Raw genomic sequence first — 20676 nt, 5'->3', positions numbered from 1 at the left:
CCCAGTCAACAATTATATTATCCATCAAAAACAAAACAAGACCAGGCATGGTGGCTCACACCTGTAATCCCAGCACTTTGGGAGGCTGAGGAGGGTGGATCACAAGGTCAGGAGTTCGAGACCAGCCTGACCAACATGGTGAACTCGATCTCTACTAAAAATACAAAAATTAGCAAGGCATGATGGCACATGCCTGTAATCCCAGCTACTCAGGAGACCAAGGCAAGAGAATCACTTGAACCCGGGAGGCAGAGGTTGCAGTGAGTGGAGATCACACTACTGCACTCTAGCCTGGGTGCCAGAGCGAGACTCCGTCTCAAAAAAAAAAAAAAAAAAAAAAACAGAACAAAAATCTCATTTTAAAGCTTGGGTGATTAGTGAAATTTGGCAAGTTGGGGGGGAAAAAGGAAGCAGGGAGAACTTTTTTTTTTTTTTTTTTTTTTTTTTGAGACAGAGTCTCACTCTGTCACCCAACCTAGAGGAGAGGATATTGTTGATCATTTCAAATATTTTCCACAGAGGTAGTCACCCTGGGGTCAACCCTTTGTTCTAGCTCTTCCTGCCTGGGAAGTCTGTCTCCTCCACTGTATAAAATGGGATAGTAAACTGCAACTCACAGGGCTTCTGGTGAGGATTAAGTCAGCTCAAATGCGTTAAGGCCCAACTCCCGACCCAAAGAAGGCATGCCATCAACGTTAGTTCCTCTTCTCACATTCCTCTCCCTCTCCCCCAGCCTAAGGTAAAAAACAAAAGACTCTGCCGGTGCCAGTCCCCATCCTAGGACCTGCACTCCTTCTGTCATACCAACAGGAGCCCCGTCTGTTCTGGGACACAGGGTTAACAGGAGAGGTGGGGCGGGAGACAGCTCACTCCGTCTTCCCCAGTGGGGTCCCCAGCCCTGTGCCCACAGCCCCCACACCTCTCCATTGGCAGCCTAAGCCCCAGCAGCTGTGGCCAACCCTGCCATCTGGATGGGTAAGGAAGGGCAGGGCCTGAACTAAAACCCAGCTCCCCCAAATTACATTAAAAATAGAAATGCTGCCTGTGAGTACCTCCCTGTGCCTGCAGCAGAAGGGCTCCCTGCCAAGGCTGCCACTCCTCATCGCATCAGCCTGGGCAGAGCCTGCAGACAATGGCAGGGCATGCAGCCTTTCCCACCCCACCTCTCTCCCCTTCCAGAGTGCAACTCACAACTTGTCTTCCCCTACAGACCACACCATGCCCATCAAATATCTCCCTCTCTCACCTGTCAAGAAAGAAAATCACACAGGCCAACTCCATTTAACAAACTAAATTATAAGATGAGTAATAAAGTGGGGTGACAGTAATAAAAATAGGGGGACTGCACCCTGAGTCAGAAAGAACTCCAGGGCTATCGGCCACACACCATAAGGAAAAAGGCAGCAGATAGGAGGGCTGGCTACAGACCATCGCTTTCTGGCCTCTCCCTTCTTGTTTCACTTATATTTCTGTGAGAAACTGAACTAGCCCCACCGACAGAGAAAAGGGGATCCTCTGGGGAAATACCCAGACAGAGGGTCCTCTTGGTAGAGAGGGTTACCTCCCTTGAACTTTTTGCTCCAGAAAAAGAAGCAAAGGGACCAGATGAGGAAAGCAACCAAGGTCAGCATTCTTCAGAAAGGGGAGACAATCGAGCTGGGCACAGTGGCTCACGTCTATAATCCCAGCACTTTGGGAGGCTGAGACAGATGGATCACAAGGTCAACAGTTGCAACATGGTGAAACCCCATCTCTAATAAGAATATAGCCAGGCATGGTGGTGCATACGTGTAATCCCAAATACTTGGGAGGCTGAGGCAGGAGACTCATTTGAACCCAGGAGGTAGAGGCTGCAATGAGCAGAGATCACGCCACTGCACCCTAGCCTGGGCGACAGAGCAAGACTTTGTCTGGGGATAGGGGGAAGAAAGGGGAGACAATCGCACATCCTAAGCCTCTGGGCTAAGGTATTATTTCCCTCTCCTTAACTCAGCTCTAGGGTCTTTTTTTTCATTTAGGATTCAGTCCTTAGTTAAATAAACAATAGTGTATTCATACAGCAGAAGTCTGTGCAGGCAACAAAATAAATATGGTAGATCTATATAAAATACCTCAGAAATAAGTCAAGAGCCTATTCTCAAATTTAAAGAGCATATCACCCAGCAGTTTAGGTAGCACAATCCCAATTTTTATGGGAAGAAAAAAGATAAGCAAGTAGAAAATAGATACATGCTTATATGTACACAGAAAAAATTCTGGAAAGGCACATGAAAAATGTGAATGGAAACTGTCCATAGTCCCTGCCTGTGTGAGTAAGGTTAGAGGAAGTAGAGAACTTGGACCTTCTGTATTACTTGAAATAATTTTATAATCACTTTTCTAATTCATTATGAAATGTATTATGTCTAATTCATTATGATCTTTTTTTGTGGTGATAGTTGTGAAGGTACATAATAAGGTAAAACTTATCAAATAAATGTGCAGTTTATTGTATATTGATTATATCTCAATACAGCTGCATTACAAATATTTAAAATGAACAAAAACTAGTATAGCTCAGTTCTAAGCCCTCTCTCCTGCCCTTGAGAGAGACATGGAGAATATGGCAAATTGGGCAAAAGCACACAAGGACAGAGGACGGCAGCTACAGTTGTCCCATGAAAGGGCTGATGCTCTCTCCTCCAGCTCCACCTTCCCATTCCAGCCCTCCATCTCCACCTTCCCACTCGAGCCCTCCATCTCCAGAGATGGCAGACATCTGCCATGGAGGCTGAGCCCTGCAAAGGCTCGGCTACTTGGTCAGCTATGCTGAGCACCCAGTTACCCACATCACAACAGGCAGGTCACAAGATATAGTTTAAGGGAGGGGGGTCCCCAACCCCTGGGCTGCAGAGCAGGGGGTGAACAGTGGGTGAGCAAGCCTTATCACCTGAGCTACACCTCCTGTCAGATTAGCAGTGGCATTGAGTTCTGACAGGAGCACGAATCCTATTGTGATCTGTGCATGTGAGGGATCTAGATTGTGTGCTACTTGTGAGAATCTAATGCCCCAACCCCTGTCCCCATCTGTGGAAAAACTGTCTTCCAAGAAACTGGTTGCTGATGCCAAAAAGGCTGGGGACAGCTGGCTTAGGGCTTCCTCTGCCAGGGATGGCCACCTCAGGAGGCTGCAGCTCATGAGAACCAAAACCAAGTCAGGTCCTGCTACTGCGTTACAGCAAGTGGCATAGCCCGAAAAGAGGCTGCTCTCCACATCAGGTCTTAAGTAGGACCCAAAAATCTTTTTTTCAAGCTCCCAAGTAATTCTGATACTGGCCAGGTGTTGGACTCCAAGCAATGGAATCCACCCCCACCCCACTGACTCAGTAACTTCCCCACTCACCTACTGCCAAAGGCGCCTCACAATTCACCTGCTCCAAACCTTTCCTGACTAATCCCATCTTCCCTTGTCTGTGCCCTCACATCTCTTTAGCACTGCAAATAGGATGACCAAGGTCCAGCAGGGACCAGGTAGCTGGACAGTGGCCCAGAAAGGTTCTATCAGCCAGACCTGAGAGGAACATGTGGGGCTCAAATGCAGTTGGCCTGAAAACTCTATCCTATCTCTAGCACACATTTCACTAAAGTCTCCCAGGCTGGGTTCATATGAAACATCTTGTTTGTTTCACCCAATAAATTTCCATTTTGCCCAAACCAAATGTTCCCTTAACCTTGCAACTTGCAGAGACCATGTGCCAGAACTGCTCTTCTAACCAATCTACAAAGGAAAAACAAACAAACAAAAAAGGTCTTGGCTTGAAGCTCCTTGAGGACAGGATCTATGTTTGAGTCATCTTTGTGCCCTACGTGGGTCAGTTGTCATCCATGCACATACAGACCTTACATCTGGCAGGGGAGACAGACAACCGTCAAACAAAATAAGAGGGACTAAGCGGAGCAAAGAGAGGAACAATTCATCCCACCTGAGGAGGTGGTGTCAGAGGTGAACCTCCAGGACCAACAGCTTGCAGGGAAAAATGGGAAAGTAGAGTGGCAGGCAGAGGGGTGGTGGAGGTGGAGATGTGACCCAGCGATGGTGAGCGGCAGACCCAGCTGGTGAGTGGCAGGTGGGCTGGGCACATAAAGAGGATGGATGGGCCAGGTTGGGAAGTATCTTGAAATCTATAGTCTACACAGTGTTTTGGACATGAGCAGACATTCCCTCGCAGCTGGTGAATGAGTGGATAAATGGAAAAATATATGGGGAAAAAGGGCTTTAATTTATAGCAACAACACAGGAATGGTCAGAAACCCATGAAAGGCAGTCAGAACCATGCCTTAATGAATTAGAAGGGAGAGAACTTCCAGAAATGCACCGTGTGGTGGGCGGGGCCTGGCTCTGGGTTATCCAAAAAAGTGGTTGTGAGGGAAAATGAGGCCCCAACTCAGCCCACCACCCAGAGAGACTCACCTGCCAAGGGGCTCCATCCAGGACGGGGGAAAGCACATCAACATCCAGCAAGTGCTCTGAGATCCGGGTGTGAAAACCAAAGTCCTGGAGACAGCGGAGATGCAAAGGTCAACTCTGCCTCTGTCATGGTCAACACCCACCAGGCCTCTTCACTACTCCTAACTCCACTTTCCAGAAAGATGTCTACTCTGTGCCCAGCCCTGTGCCGAACATTTCAACATCTACTAATTTCATCTTCAAAATAACACCATGACTAGATAGAAAGATACGTGATAAAGCAAGTATGGTAAAATGTTAATTGTGGCCTATATGTGGTGAATATGTGGGTATTCACTGTACAATTTTTTTCATTGTTCTATATGTTTGAAATTTTTCATAATAAAGCTGTGGGGGAAAAATAACCCTGTGAGACTAAAATTCTTACCCTCATCTCACAGATAAGGAAGCAGGTTGGAGAGCACATGTAACTCGCCCAAGGTCACAAAGCTGAAAAGCAGGGGCCTGAGGGTCAGATGGGGCCCTGTACTGACTCCAAAGCCCAAGCTCTTTCCATGACACATGCTGCGAAGGATGTCACTCTCCAGCATCTCTCCCCATCCGTGGTGCCCAACCAGGCATGAGAAGAGAGGCCAACATCCCCAGAAAACCTGTGGGCAGTTTGGCTCTTTCCAGCTCATTCCATCCCCCATTCCATACAGGTGCCCATCTAGACAATGAGGGTTAATTAGTGGTGCTTCCAGCACTGGCTTCTCTTTGGGACAGGCAGCAAGTGCCCACACTGGTGCCAGTTTGTTGCTGTCCTTTGGCTGCCACAGGCCCACAGTCCCACCCTCTCTCTCTAAGCCTAAGATCCCGGCTGGGCTAAGTGAAAGACTGCTACCCAACAGCATGCTAATGGGGACAGTTCTGTCACATCAGCCCTGATTAATGGTGAGACACCCAGACAAAGTCTGGTCCCGCTGTCCACAGCCTCCTCCATCCACTTCCATAGAGAAGAAAAATGCTGATGGGCACATTTCTCCATATGGGTGACTGCTTTAGAAGAGCCAGCCCCCTTGCTTCCAAGAGATCTGTGACATGGCGATTCTTCATGGACAGTTTTTGCCAACGACTTTTTGCCTTCCCTTTCTAGCTTGTGGGTTTTTCTTCTTTTTTGGTGACATTTTCCTTTCAGTTGGAGTTCTACTTCACTGAATGCCGCTGCCATCTGCCTCCTAAGCCCATGGCTCAATGAGGCACAAGCACACACAGCCTCCTAATTCCTCTGCACCTCCTCATATCATTACTGTTCATCCCTGACCCTCTCCCACTAATCCCTTCCCTTTAATCTGCCTCCTTCGAACAGATGGAGGATGGCTTCTAGAGGTAATGCTCTGCCAAAAAGCACCCTGAACTATTCCCCTTAGGTACAGACCTGGCAAATGAAAGCAGGATACAGCAGGCTGGGTAGAAGGTCTGGGACAAAGAAACCACGGATGCTGGCATTCCAAGACAAAGCCTTAACTTTAGAAATGAAGCCACAGCATCCCTCCTGACCAGAACTTGGGGACTGGTCCTCGCCACAGCTCAGTGATCCCATAAACACAAACACGCCAGTCTCTAACCTCCTAGGCTCATATAATGCTCCTGCTAGAGGTGACTCACATGATCACACAAGCAATTCACAGAATAGTGATAGTAATAACAGCTAACATTTTATGTTATTTTATATACAACATTATTATTAATGTTTATATGCTAACATTTTACATTCTCTGCCTCACTTTCTTCTCACAACAAACCTATAAAATAGGTAGTATTACCCTTAGTTAATGATTGAGAAACTGGAGCTAGATAAGACTCGAGCATGAGTTCAAAATTCTCCCCTTACAAGCTGTGTGATCCTAGGCAAATTACTTAACCCTGGAGACTCACAAATCCATGCTCTTCGCCACCAATCTACTGCCTCATCTCAAACTCACCAGCCCACGGAAGGACTTGGGGTCAGAAGCTATGGAGTCTGAGAGCTGTGGTTCCTTCATATGTTCACTAATTTCCGATTCCTGGAGAGAGAGACACAAAGAGAAATTCCTCGGCAGAGCATAAAGGGTCCTCGTCACCACCCAGGGCATTCTGTTCAGGCCGTGGTGCCAATACAGGGCTCAGGCCAAACTGAAATCCACTCTTCTGGAAAACCTAAAGGAGGCCTGTGGATCCCGCCATTCTCTCTGGACATGGGCACAGCCTCTGCCCCACTGGGGCTGGGCAGCTGAGTAGAGACAACCACACTGTGAATCAGATCAGAAGGATTTACACAAGTAAGAAGAGCCAAGAGTAGTGGAGATGGTTAGAAAGGTGGCAGTATGAAAGTCTGATGCTATCCTAAAAAACAGAAGGACAGCATGTTTCCCAGAAAATAGATAAAAGCTTTTTTTTTTTTCCAAGACAGTCTCACTCTGTCCCTCAGGGTGGGGTGCAGTGGTGTCATCTCAGCTCACTGCAGCCTCCACCTCCCAGGTTCAAGCGGATCTCCTGCCTCAGCCTCCCAAGTAGCTGGGATTACAGGTACACATCACCATGCCCAGCTAATTTTTATATTTTTAGTAGAGACGGGGTTTCACCATGTTGGCCAGTGGTCTCAAATGCCTGACCTCAAGTGATCCACCTACCTGGGCCTCCCAAAGTGCTGGGATTACAGGCATAAGCCACCATGCCCAGTCAATAAAAGCTCTTTAAATGAATTCTCTCACCATCTACCTGGAGAAGGAACAGGACTAAGGGTTGAAAAAAGTCTAAAATGCCAAAGGATCTCCCCATTCAGACTTGCTTCTGTCCATTTTGGTCATTGGCCTGGTCTTGCCAAAGCAACCACTCCCATGTCTTGGGATAGTTCAGAAAGAGCCACAAAAATGGACGAGAAGAGTCTTCTTGTCACCTAATCTACCTATGCTAGGATAGAATACTCCCAAATGTGGTACCTATCACCCCCGACCACCACCGCACCCCACCTCACCACAACACACAACGTTCTCTCTCTATAGGAACTCCAACTGCTGCAACCATGACTGCCCCAAATTTCTTGTACTTGTCAAGAAGTACAAGGGGAGCCAGGCTCAGTGGCTCATGCCTGTAATCTCAGCAGTTTGGGAGGCCAAGGCAGGCAGATAGAAGTTGAGCTCAGGAGTTCAAGATCAACCTGGGCAACATGACAAAACCCCACCTCTACTAAAAATACAAAAATTAGCCAGGTGTGGTGGTACATGCCTGTGGTCCCAGCTACTCGGGAGGCTAGGCACAAAAATCGCTTGAACCTGGGAGGCAGAGGTTGCAGTGAGCCGAGACTGTACCACTGTACCACAGCTGGGGTAAAGGAGCGATACTCTGCCTCAAAAAAAAAGAAAAGACACCCGAACTATGATGAGATGGCCAGATCACTTGAGCTCAGGAGTTAGAGACCAACCTGGGCAACATGGCAAAACCCTGTCTCTACAAAAAATACAAAAATTAGCCGAGCGTGGTGACACATGCCTGTGGTCTCAGCAACCCAAGAGGCTGAGGTAATGCTCTGCCAAAAAGCACCCTGAACTATGATGAAGTGGGAGGACTGCTTGAGTCCTGGAGGTCAAGGCTGCAGTGAGCTGAGATCACACCACTGCACTCCAAGCCTGGGCTACAGAGCGAGACCCTGTCTCAAAAAAAACAAGAAAAAAAATGTACAAGAGGGAGGTAAGAAGCATGAGAGGAAGGAAGTAGGAGAAAAGAAAATGAACATTCCAGGAGGGTGCCAATGGAAAAGCAAATTTCTGCTCCCAATTTGGAGTGCCAGCAGGCTTGCAGCTTTATTCAGGATTTTACTGCCTGCTGGGTCTCGGCATATTTGTCACAATTAAGGGCTCTGGCTGATGCTGACAGCCCAGTGCCGGGGCTGCAAATGAAGCTCCTGACTCAGTAATAAAGATGTGGGGATAGGACCCTGCCCAAGGCTGAACAGAGCAGCAGAGGGCTACAGCCAACCCCTGCCTATGGGACACGGTGACTTACTTGGCTGGCATCTGAACTGCCCTCTTTCAGGGCAGAATCCATCTTCTTTGGCTCCTTGGCTGCCTCTTCCCTCCTGCAACCCTCCTCTCCTGCATCTACTGTGTCCTCTGGTGCCTCCTTTTCAGAGGCTTTGGCAGGCTCATCGCCTATAGGGTCTGCCTTAGGGGTCACCAGATTCCTGGAAGCCTCAGGTTCACTCTTCTCATTTTCCTCTTTATCTGGAAGCCCAGGTCTTGCCCCACTTCCCTGTCGCCCTCTGCCATCAGCACTGCTCAGACTACTGTCTGCACCTGGGCTGGAGGGCTTGCAGGGAGTAGGGGGACCAGCAGCATCTGAATCTAGAGAAACATCTCTCTTCTCTGGCTGGCTTGTTCTCAGAGACTCCTAGGAAGCAACAGACCATGTTAGAAAGGAAGACATAAGGAATGTGCAAAAGGAGTTGAGACATGGTACAAGACAGAAATGCTATTCCCTGATTCCCAGAGGCCAGCGCTTGAGTTCTTACCCAGTGGTTGTCAATCACCCAGTTTTTTTATTTATTTTTAATTTTTCTTTTTTTTTTGAGACAGAGTCTCACTCTGTTGCCCAGGCTGGAGTGCAGTGGCACAATCTCAGGTCACTGCAACCTCTGCCTCTGGGATCAAGTGATTCTCGTGCCTCAGCCTCCCGAGTAGCTAGGACTACAGGTGTGCACCACCACACCTGGCTATTTTTTGTATTTTTAGTAGAGACAGGGTTTTGCCATGTTTGGTTTTGCCAGGCTGGTCTCAAACTCCTGGCCTCAGGCAATCCACATGCCTCAGCCTCCAAAAATGCTGGGATTACAGGCGTGAGCCACCGTGCCCAGCCCACTCTGCTCTTTAAAACACAGATTCGTGGCTCCACCCTAGATCTACAGAACTGGAATTTATATGATCTGGATATACCCAAGCTGATCCCCATCCACTGGGGGGCCTGGAAGTCACTGCACCGGATGATACAACTCTGTCACTACCTATCATCTCCTCAAGTAATAAATCTGTCTCACTCCAGCCCCATTAGCCACATCATAAGACTGCAACTCAAAAGCCAATATTTATTTAAGATGATGATGGATCATCACATGAGAGAAAGGCAGCAAATTCTCAAATTCTATTTTTCATGTTTAATAGGCAGCAGGGGAAAAACTAACAGGAGAGTGCTCTTCGTCCCTAAAGCCTCCCGGGTACACACGGATCAGCCTCAGAGATAGCAGCCTCACCAAGCACTGCTGACTTGGGTCCTCTGAGAAGCAGATGACAAGGTAGGGTTAGATGTGTGAGAGATTTAAGGCAGATGTCTATAAAGGATAAAGGAAGTGGGCAGAGCCTCCAGACTTTCTCCAGCTCTGAGAAAGTCTTGGCCAGCCCAGCAGAGTCACCAAGCAGGCTGCCACTAGAGGAGTCCCATATCTGCAGAAATGGCTCTGCTTTCAGACCCCTGCTGTGCCCTATCACCAGTAGAAAACACGGCCTTCCATGAAGCAGAGGGGATAGAAAGGGTGGCTGGAGGCTGTCAATCTCTACTAACCTCCCCTTGGCAGGGTCTCTGGAAATGAGATCTGAGCAGTGCATCCCTACCGTGGCCACACCCTGCTTCTTACATACAAACCTCACTTTAAAGACCAGTAAAAACCTAAGGCTGCTTCCACTAAATTCCTTAGAGTCGATCAAAAGAGAAAAAGAAAACCCGCCCATGGAAATACAGCCAGTGATCTCTGCTGGGCTTGGGCTGAGAAGCCTTCCTCTCAGAAAGCATCTGTGCTGACACTTGGGCTGCCAGACTGAATAACTTCTGATGAGGGATTTTTAAGGCTTCCTGATTCCCTATTCTGAAGACTCAAGGACCATGATGACTAGAGAGTGGAGAGGTCCAACAACAAGCCCTAAGCATGGCATTTATTGATGCTCTGTTACAGCGTCTGCTGTGTCCACAGAAATTACCTTCTGCCTGCAAGCCTGACAGTCTACTGACAAGCTAACCCAGGCTTCCTAGGGATGATTAAGCAGGTCAGTAAAGCAGAGTCATTCAGAGCTCAGCTTTGGAGACAGAGGCTGCTCAGGCTCAAATTTTGGCTCCACACTTAACAGATGTGTGACCTTAGGCAAATTACTTATGTCTATAAATGTGCCTCAGTTTCTTTCGCTAAAATACTGGGATGTAGTAGTGCCTACCTCATAGGGAGTGTTGTTGAGAAGACTAAGTGAGTTAGCACTCATCAAGTGAGTTAAGGAACTCAGAATTGTGAATGGCACACCGCCAGTGTCCCACAAATGTTAAGTTACGTTATGTAATGATACTTAAACATTCATTCACTGAGCACATTCTATGTGCCAAACACTGCCTTGGGAATCCAAATATGGCCAAGATACAGATCCTGCCCTCAAGGAATTGAGCTAATATTGAGAAAAGTGAAATGCTCCCAATGGCTTTGACTGCCCAAAGCAAAGAGGCCACTAGACACAGTGGTGATACTGTCATCAGGTCCAAGCCTGTCCCAGAAAGAAGAGCAGAAAGGGAAGTAAAGAAGGCGTGAAGGAAGCTCATTTCTTGGCAGCATGCATGCAGATACCCACCAGTGCTGCCCCTCCCAGCATCCCTAACCTCCAGCATGGAATAAATCTGCCAGGACCACTGGGCTTAGAGAAGGAAGACAAACTTCTCTTCAAGTGAAGCAGCTTCAGGCTGAGCCTAATGGCCTTTTCGTCTCTATACCACCAAATGTCTGTGGGTTTCTGAGGACTCCAAGAACGAGGTGAGAGTTGCCTGGGTTGGGCTAAGGGTGTCAGGACAACCACACCCCCTTACCCAGCAAGCAGGGCCAACCCACCCTGGCCAGGCTCGTCCCAAGATTAAGAAAGGGCTCCCCACAGCTTGAAGTTGCAAGTGAAACCTGGTCCTAAGAGGGCTGCCTACCAGTACACCTTAGATGTGAGGACAAAGGAGGTAACAGATAAACAGGCCCTATGGCCTTCAGGATAAAGTTTATACTCCTACTTGGCCCACAGCCCTTAAGGCCCAGCTCCTGCCTGCCTCTCATGGCTCACCTCCAGCCAAGCCCTCAGACACCCTCTCCTCCCACCTATGGATAAACATCACACTAGTTCACTACTTTGCCATGCAATTCCTAAAACACACATACACACACAATACCCCGACACACTCCCACTGGTCCTCACCACATCACCTCTTACAGGATGCCTTCCTTGATCCCTGGGTCAGCTGACCTGAGATAAGCCTTAGCATCATCTACCTTAATAGCTATTGTATTTGCTGATTTCCTTATCTGTTTCTGTCACCAAATTAGCTCCCCAATGTCCTCCATACCTAGTTTCTGGCACATAATAAGTGCTTAGTAAAGGTTTGTTGAACGAGTTGTTAAAACATGAATAAGTGGGTCATGCAAAGCTAGAAGTTGAGGTTTCCCCTCCCAGCCTGCAAAAAGGAGACATAATATTTATTTTACAAGGTTATACAGGGATTAGACTATATTTATTATAGTGCTTATTAAACGAAAAATAGCTAAGCAAATGTTAGCTATTAATTAACTGTTCAAGATGATGGAAAAACAAGTAATCTATCAAAAGTTCAGAGAATACAAGTTACAGGTAGAGATCCTCCATCCTTGAGAAGAACAGGAAGAATAACTAATGGGTACTAGGCTTAATGCCTGCGTTATGAAATAATCTGTATAACAAACCCCCAAGACACAAGTTTACCTAGATAACAAACCTGCATGTGCATCCTGAACTTAAAATAAAAATTTAAAAGAGAGAGATTCCCATTTTTACACATGACAGGATATGGCCAAATTGTAATAATCTTAGGCCCAGCTCAATTCTTATGCTTAAATTCTTCAAAAGAAAATTTTCACATGACGGGGCTCATTCTAGACTGCCTTACCTAAAACAGTAAAACATGGGTAATATTAAAATAAATGACCTTGCATTCTCTGCACTATGTTGACTAACTGCAACCGCAGGACAGCACCTCGAGGGTGGGGAAAGCAGAGGGAGGTGAAGCATTTGTTGTAGATTATCCACAAATGAATGCACAAGAGCTGAGTGTCTAGAGAAGCCATCCAACTCCATGAGCATCTCCTTTCACCTGGCCCCTACCCCTTGTCCCCGGGCCCAAAGCCTGAAGCTCCAAGCAGGATACACACTCTGGGCACCCAAATGCAGTCTCATGCCCTGGGCTCTGTGGGAAGTGGAGGCAAAGGCGGGGCCTCAGTCCCAGCAGAGCTTTGCCCTCAGCTCATCCCTGCTCACACACCTTCTGTCTCCTCCTTTCACAGCCCCAGATCCTTGAGAATTGCAAGGCACATTTCTGCTGCTTTTTCAAAAAAGACTTTACCATCTGCATGAGGAGACAGCAGGAGGGAGCTTATAAGAATCGTTTCATGAATATTTAGCATGCCCCCTAAAAGCCATCAGGTTTCCCTCCTTCTGCCCAGACCACAAGACAAGGACCCCTATAATCCACAAGCATGGGGGACAGGGCATGAAGGATGGAGGAGCCGAACCCATGTCTGTGCACTGCCCCTGTTCTGCAGAGACCCCCACCAAGCTGATCAGCAGTCCAATTTGTTTTTCAGATTTCACTGCTGCCCAGTTGGTCTCAATTCTTTGCACAGCTCCCCAGTGTTGTTAGCACTTTCCAATCGCACTGACATCATCCTGTGATTTCTAAGCCCAAGCTCCCTCCTGCTCCTTTGATCCACTGATGGGCTTTTCACCAGCACCACATGGCCACATAGTCTGCTCACCTACCCTACAGCCTCCTGGCTTTTGCTCACCCTCTTCAGTGTCGGTTCCATAAGCCTCTCTCTCTTCAGTCTATAACAGACTCGAAGTGGGTTTAAGTTGGAAAGCAGGAGAGGGAGGAGACAAGAACAGATGCATTTTTGCCATCCTACTGCCCTCTCATGGAATCATGAGCAAAGTGACTTCCCAGTGAGACAGGGTAGAACTAACTTCAGAAGTCCATCTTCATCCTAGGCTGTCTGGGACACTCAGGAGTGGGGAAAAGTGGGTAGTTCAGAGAATCCAAAGACTGTAAACTGGGACAAAAGCCATTTTCAAAGAGTATGGCCCAAGCAGAGGCAGCATTGACTGTCCTGAAACCCCCCACTCACCACTACCACTAACACTCCCAACAAGAAAAGTCCTGATTCCTGCCTTAAGTTGGAACATAGAATCCAACACTCCATGTGACAAAAAGAACTAAATCTGCGGGGATGCTAGAGACAGGGGTAGGAGGTGTACTTAACACCACCCACTCCAGACATTTCCCCTCATCACACTGCGGTGCCTATTTATATTAAAGAGGTTATAAAAGTGTTCAAAAGTCCCCACTCCCCGCAAAGAAGCACACAGTTAGCAGAAGAAAAGCTTTTAGAAATTCACCTTTCAAAAAAGAAAAAGCCTTTTTTGTTGACATTTACAATCCATTAAGAAGTTAAATGTTAACTTGCCCAAGGTCAAAGTAAATCATGATCAACCCATATTGGGTTCTTCAATCCACCAGCTGACAGCAGGAACCAAGTACCCACTCTATCCAAAACCTGGGAAAGCCAAGAGAAGAAAAAAATACAACACAACCTGCCCAGACACTCTCTCTGTCCCAGCATGGCTCATTCACTTATTCACAAATTCATTCTCTGGATTGTTGAACGAAACACACCCAAGTGCTTTCTGTTTCAGAGGGGGTGGGATAGCTGCTGCCTGGGCATAGAGAAATGAATAGGGCGGAATCTCCAGCCTCATTATGCTCATTCTCATAGAGATTGTCTTCTTCCTCCGCAAGCAAGTAAGTCCTCCTGACACCCCTAGTCCTATACACGGTCAACCTTCTGGCACAAAGCCTGAGCATCTCCATTGATTCCATCAATATAGGTCTTACTGGTGGTGGAGAAGAAAACAAAATTGTCATTTCAGGGAACCAAATAGTCTGAAGGCTTTAGACTTAATCCTTCCAGACCAGGCCCCACTCGGAAGGAACAGTTTCAAAGCAGACATATATTAGCTTGATAATAATAAAGACAGGACACTTAAAAAAAAAGGTCGCATTTGACAAGAAATAGTAAAGTCATAATCAAAACATATCTAACTGTGCACAGCCAAAATGCTGAACAGTTTCTGAGATAACAGGCAAAGTCTAACTACAAAAAGAATGCTAGGCTGGGCACACTGGCTCACGCCTGTAATCCCAGTACTTTGGGAGGCCAAGGCAGGTGGATCACTTAAGCACAGGAGTTCAAGACCAGCAAGGACAACACAGCAAAACCCTATCTCTACAAAAAATACAAAGAATAGCTGGTGTGGTGGCAGGCACCTGTGGTCACAGCTACTTGGGAGGCTGACATGCACTCCAGCCTGGGCAATGGGGTGAGATTCAGTCTCAAAAAAAGAAAAAAAAAAAGCCCTGTCCAATGGCTATACTTGGGTCACCCACAACTCAGGTCTAAAGAACCAAATCAGGAGCTTTTGGCCAGCATCTGAAACCTCAAGTGGCCTGAGACATTAATCTTGGCTCTTAAGGCAAGGTGATTTCTAAGAAACATGTCAGGAATAATAAGAGATAATGAGAAAACAAATTTAAATCCAGGATACAAGCAATTCTGTTTTACTGGCCAGTTTTGTGATCATTCTAATAAAGTGTGAGTGACTTGTTTGATGTTAAGGTATTGAGAGTATTTAAAAGAACTTGGTATATTAGACTTGTAAAAAGTTTAACTGATTGAGCCTGCAACCAATGTTTAAGTGTTTGGGGAAATCTAATTGGTGAGTTCATGATTCATTAGTTGTATAAATACTTTGGGAATATTTAGAGAAATGTTACATTTAAATTAATAAATTGGACACTAAACAAAGGATACATGGTAGGCAAAGCTCCTTTCTAAATATAAAACACATTGCTGGGCACAAGGGCTCACACCTGTAATTCCAGCATTTTGAGAGACCAAGATGGAAGGACTGCTTGAGGCCGGAGTTTGAGACCAGTCTGGTCAACAGAGAGACCTTGTCTTTGCAAAAATTTAAAAAGTAGCCAGGCATGGGACACATGTCTATAGTCCTAACTACTCGGGAGGCTGAGGCAGAGGACCACTTAAACCCAGGAGTTCGAAGCACTGAGCTCCAATGATACCACTGTACTCAATACTCAACAAGGCGAGACCCTGTCTCTTTATATTTAAAAAAAAAAAAAAAAAAAAAAAAAAACGCATTGGAGGTTTTAGGTATTAACAATAACATAATGAGTGTTGACATTTGTTTGTTTAGAGGCAGGGTCTAGAGGGGACAGAATCTATTCATTTATTCTTGTCCTTCCCCCAAACCCCAGAAATCCCATCTGGACAGGCCTGGGACAAAATGGTTCTTTTTCCAAATATGCATCCCACAAAGTAGGGGGGCTTAATTTAAAAAAAAAAAAAAAAAAGGAGAGATATGCCAGGCTGACACATTTGCCTATAGGGATTAGGGCTCTTACCTCATATTCAAAGTCACCACCCAGTGCCCCAATGTCCAGGTGTAGGTTCTTAAGAGGCTCACTTGAGCTGTGGATACTCTAGAAACGAAAATGATGACATGGGGTAAGTCTGAGGGAACTCGTCAACCCAGGGTGAGAGGTTTGCAGAGGGAAAAGTAGGGCACTGCTAAGCTGGCAGGCAGGCCCAGGCAGGGCTTCAGAGGACTCAGAGCAGGACCATCACTGAGGCTGCCTCACTAAATGGCTTTCCAACCAGCACAAACTATGCTGTGCACCAAGCAAGTAGCCAAGGTGCTCTCTGCTGGCTGTACTTTCTGGATCAGATCTAGAAGGATAATAGACTGCTTGAGAAATGAAGCTGTAGGCCAAAAAAACCATTCTTGCTTTTTTAAAAAGTAGCACAGAGACTGTCGAAGGTGGAAACAACTCATATATTCATCAACAGATGAGTAAACAAAATGTAGCATATCCATACCATGGAATATTATTCAGCCTTAAAAAGGACCAAAGTTCTAATACATGCTTATATTAGATACATAGATGACCCTTGAAACATTATGCTAAGTGAAATAAGCCAGACACAAAAAGACAAATATTGTATAATTCCACTTATAGGAGGTACCTAGAATAGGTAAATTCATAGACACAGAAAGCAGATTAGGTTTCCAGGGGCTGGAGGGAAAGGGAATAGGAAGTTATTGCTCAATAGGTACAGAGCTGTTATTTGGGATGATGAACAAGTTCTAGAAATGAATAGTGGTAGGAGGGGGAATGCAAAAAAAAAAAAAAAAAAAGAAATGGATAGCGGTGATGGGTGCACAACATTGTGAACGTAATTAATACCACTGAATTTTACCTTTAACAAGGTTAAAAGGGTAAATTTTATGTTACATATTTTTTTAATCACAGTAAAAAAAATTTCAAAAGGAAAAAATATAGCACAGAGGGTTTCCAGGCCAGGGAGAGGACTTCATCATTACCTGGTTATCACTTTCCTCCTCATCCTCCTCATTGGTTTCTTCTCCTAAAGCCAAGAGGGTGAGAGCATTCTTGTCTTCACGTATGGAGCCCAAGAGACCCTTTGTAGAAGCAAAGGTCTTGAGACCCTGTGAAGGCTTCAAAATAGAAAAGGACAGTCACAGGACTCATTTGGAAGACCTTTGGAATGACTTTTAGAATGCTCCTCCCCACTCTCTATGTCAGTGTCTCCTAGATCAAGTCCCACCACATCCATGAAGCTGACCTGGCAACTCCAGCTCACACCAATGACTCCCTTGGGCCACTCCTATTGCATTGGCTGCATAGACTGGGAAATCAGCACTGATGTCCCTACAGCATGGGTCTATCCTCCACAGCCCAGAGTCTGCATTCATACCGGTGTGAATTACATTTTCCCAACTAGAATATGAACCCTGAGGACTCGACCAATTCCCTCTATTTCTCACCCCAGGCCATGGTTCCTAGTATGACACATGGGGGAACTCACAGGAACTAAATACACTGAACACAAGAGAAAGTACTTACCAGCACAAGTTCTCCAAGCTGACATCCAGACTCCACTGAGCTCCCCAGGCTCACGCTTTGAGATCCACGAAGAGCAGAGGGTGGGGTATCCACAAGGCCTCGCAAAGGAGCCAGTCCCCCAAGAGGAACATGAACTGGGGCTAACGAGGAACCCAGGGCCTGGGCAACAGAAAACATCTTATTACAACCCAAGAAACCATGTGGCTCTCAGTGTGTTAGAGACAGATATAAAAATAAAACATCTAAATCCTACACACTCGAATTTAAACCACCTCCGCTCAGAGGCTGCTAATGAAACACAACATCCAGAAATTACCATTGTGCCAACTATGTGAGAAATCACAGCCTGGTTTCCGGATTCTCATAACTCTCATGCTGTCTCACAGCAAACAGTTCTTTTACATCTGGCAGATGCAGCATGGGGTTCTGCTCTCCTTTCAGAAGCCAAATAGGAGGCTGGGCGTGGTGGCTCACACCTGTAATCCCAGCACTTTGGGAGGCCAAGGCAAGCGGATCACGAGGTCAGGAATTCAAGACCATCCTGGCCAACACAGTGAAATCCCATTTCTACCAAAAAATACAAAAATTAGGTCTGGGCACGGTGGCTTACACCTGTAATCCCAGCACTTTGGGAGGCCAAGGTGGGCAGATCACGAGGCCAGAAGATCAAAACCATCCTGCCTAACACGGTGCTACCCTTTTTCTACTAAAAAATACAAAAAATTTGCCGAGCATGATAGCACACGCCTGTAGTTCCAGCTACTCAGGACGCTGAGGCAAAAGAATCGCTTGAACTCAAGAGGCAGAGACTGTAGTAAGCCAAGATTGCACCACTGCACTTCAGCCTAGGTGACAGAGCAAGACTGAGTCTCAAAATATATATATATATATGTGTGTGTGTGTGTGTGTGTGTGTGTGTGTATATATATATATATATATATATATATATATATATATATATATACACACACACACACACACACACACACACACATATATATATATATATAAATAAAGTAGCCAGGCATGGTGGCACGCACCTGTAATCCCAGCTACTCGGGAGGCTGAGGCAAGAGAATCACTTGAATCAGGAGGCGGAGGTTGCAGTGAGCTGAGAACATGCCACTGCACTCCAGCCTGGGTGACAAAGAGAGATTTTTATTTTCTAAAAATAAAAATAAAACCCATATAGAAAGGATGCAGGAGTGGAAAGCAGAGACAAATCTGCATCTACCAGAAGGAGAAGTCTTAATTAAAAATGCAGTTTAAAATTGATGAATCAAGAAAAAGTGGTCTAAGTGTGTTCTTTACAAAGATGAAGTAAACACCACAACAGAGTCGCTGCCTTTGAGGAGGGCTCTGTACAGTGAAGTGCTATACTTTTGTATATGCCTTTTAGTACTATTTAACTTTTTTTTTTTTTAACTATGGGCATGCCTGTACGATTTGCTCTGATTAAATCTAAGGCCAAGGCGTAGTGGCTCACATCTGTAATCCCAGGACTTCGGGAAGCCAAGGTGGGAAGATCACTTAAGGCCAGGAGTTCAAGATCAGCCTGGGCAACATAGCAAGACCCCATTTCTACAAAAATATTTCAAAGACTAGCCAGATGTGGTAGCAAGCACTTGTAGTCCCAGCTACTCAGGAGGCTGAGGAGGAAGGATTGCTTGATCCCAGCAGCTGACAGCAACAGTGAGCTATGATGGCACCACTGCACTCCAGTCTGGGCAACAGAGCAAGACTCTATCTCAGGCCAGCCTAGGCAACACAGTGAGACCCTGTCTCCACAAAAAATAAAAAAATTAGCTGGACGTGGCAATACACGCCTGTGGTCCTAGCTACTTGGGAGGCTGAGGCAGCAAGATCACGTAAGCCCAGGACTTCAAGGTCACAGTGCAATATAACCACTGGGAGATAATAACACTGCACTCCAACCTGGGAGACAAAGCAAGAAGACCCTGTCTCTATAAATTAAAAGCAACCCTGTCTGGAAAAAGAAAAATCAACAATAACTACAAAAAGTTACACATGAGCAACAAAAGAAGGACTCTCTTCCCTCTCCACTGATAAGGTGGCAGAAAGGAGCCTTGCCGAAGGGCAGTAGTGGGGCTGACCAGGTCCCTTCTTTTCTGTTCTCCTTCCTGCAAGCAAGGGCTAAGGAAAGAAATCAGGCTGCGAATCAGAATTTGTGAGACTTCCAGCTACTCACAGACTCTCCGATTCTCAGTTTATTCATCTGCAAGATGGAGATGTTATGTGCCTTGCCACCTGACTAGGTGTGCTGAGAAGCTCAAGGAGATAAGTGCTAAGGGCCTTTATGAGTGACCCAAGGCTGCACCAACATTATAAAATTGCTATTATCACAGGGATTCACATTACTATAATCTAGGCTTATCAGAAGCAAGGATGGCAATCTGGTGACAATTTACAAAGAGCTCTTCAAAATTCATTTCTCAAACTTAAAATGTCTCAGATGACACGAAAATTCCAATCCTCCCTAATCCCACAAGGACTGACGAGAGAAAAGGAAACCCAGAGGCAGTCACGCTGAGGTTGACAAGATCCATCTTCTTGCCTATAGCCTCAGTCTAGGGGCCAGACCAGCTGGTAGGTTCCCAGCAGGGCCCATTTCTGCATCAGATGCTCACCAGGAAAGTAAGGTGAGAACCACTCCTGAGCTTCTGCAGGTCCACAATCATCTCGCCTGTTGTAGAATATGTTTGTTAAGGAGAAAAGGAGCTGATAGTAACCATAAGCTGGCCAGCAGTGCACTAGTTAAACACTTTCCATGCGATGTCTCATTTTATTCTCACAGCCCCTGAGAATGGCTCTGCCATTATCTAGTCCCCATATGAGCAAACGGAGGTTAGCGAAGTCAAGAACCCCGAAGGGTAGGCATGGTGGCCCACCCCTGCAATCCCAACACTTTGCGGGGCTGAGGCAGGCAGATTACCTAAGGTCAGTAGTTCAAGACCAGCCTGGTCAATATGGTGAAACCCTGTCTCTAATGAAAAAAATACAAAAATTAGCCAGACATGGTGATGGGTGCCTGTAATCCCAGCTACTGAGGAGACTGAGGCAGGAGAATCACTTGAACCCAGGAGACGGAGGCTGCAGTGAGGTGAGATCATGCCACTGCACTCCAGCCTAGGTTACAGAGTAAGACCCTGTCT

General features: G+C 46.3%; 1 protein-coding gene across 23 annotated transcripts in view; it reads right to left on the bottom strand.

The window, feature by feature from the left end:
* The window catches only part of CEP164 (centrosomal protein 164), a 91317-nt gene that overhangs the window by 32104 nt on the left and 38537 nt on the right, over positions 1 to 20676 (bottom strand). For 22 of the 23 annotated variants that reach the window (XM_037736663.1, XM_037736670.1, XM_037736661.1 and 19 more), the window contains 6 exons: positions 17504 to 17662; positions 16960 to 17094; positions 15980 to 16057; positions 8471 to 8854; positions 6412 to 6492; positions 4451 to 4534 (listed from right to left, as the gene is read on the bottom strand). In XM_037736663.1, the coding sequence (XP_037592591.1) occupies positions 4451 to 4534; positions 6412 to 6492; positions 8471 to 8854; positions 15980 to 16057; positions 16960 to 17094; positions 17504 to 17662 (921 nt within the window). The remainder of the gene's footprint in view (positions 1 to 4450; positions 4535 to 6411; positions 6493 to 8470; positions 8855 to 15979; positions 16058 to 16959; positions 17095 to 17503; positions 17663 to 20676) is intronic. The other variant, XM_037736679.1, reaches the window with a different exon arrangement.

Source organism: Cebus imitator, unplaced genomic scaffold, assembly GCF_001604975.1.
Source record: "Cebus imitator isolate Cc_AM_T3 unplaced genomic scaffold, Cebus_imitator-1.0 Scaffold28, whole genome shotgun sequence".
Classification (NCBI taxonomy): domain Eukaryota; kingdom Metazoa; phylum Chordata; class Mammalia; order Primates; family Cebidae; genus Cebus; species Cebus imitator.
This window is presented reverse-complemented; position numbering and strand designations above follow the sequence as displayed.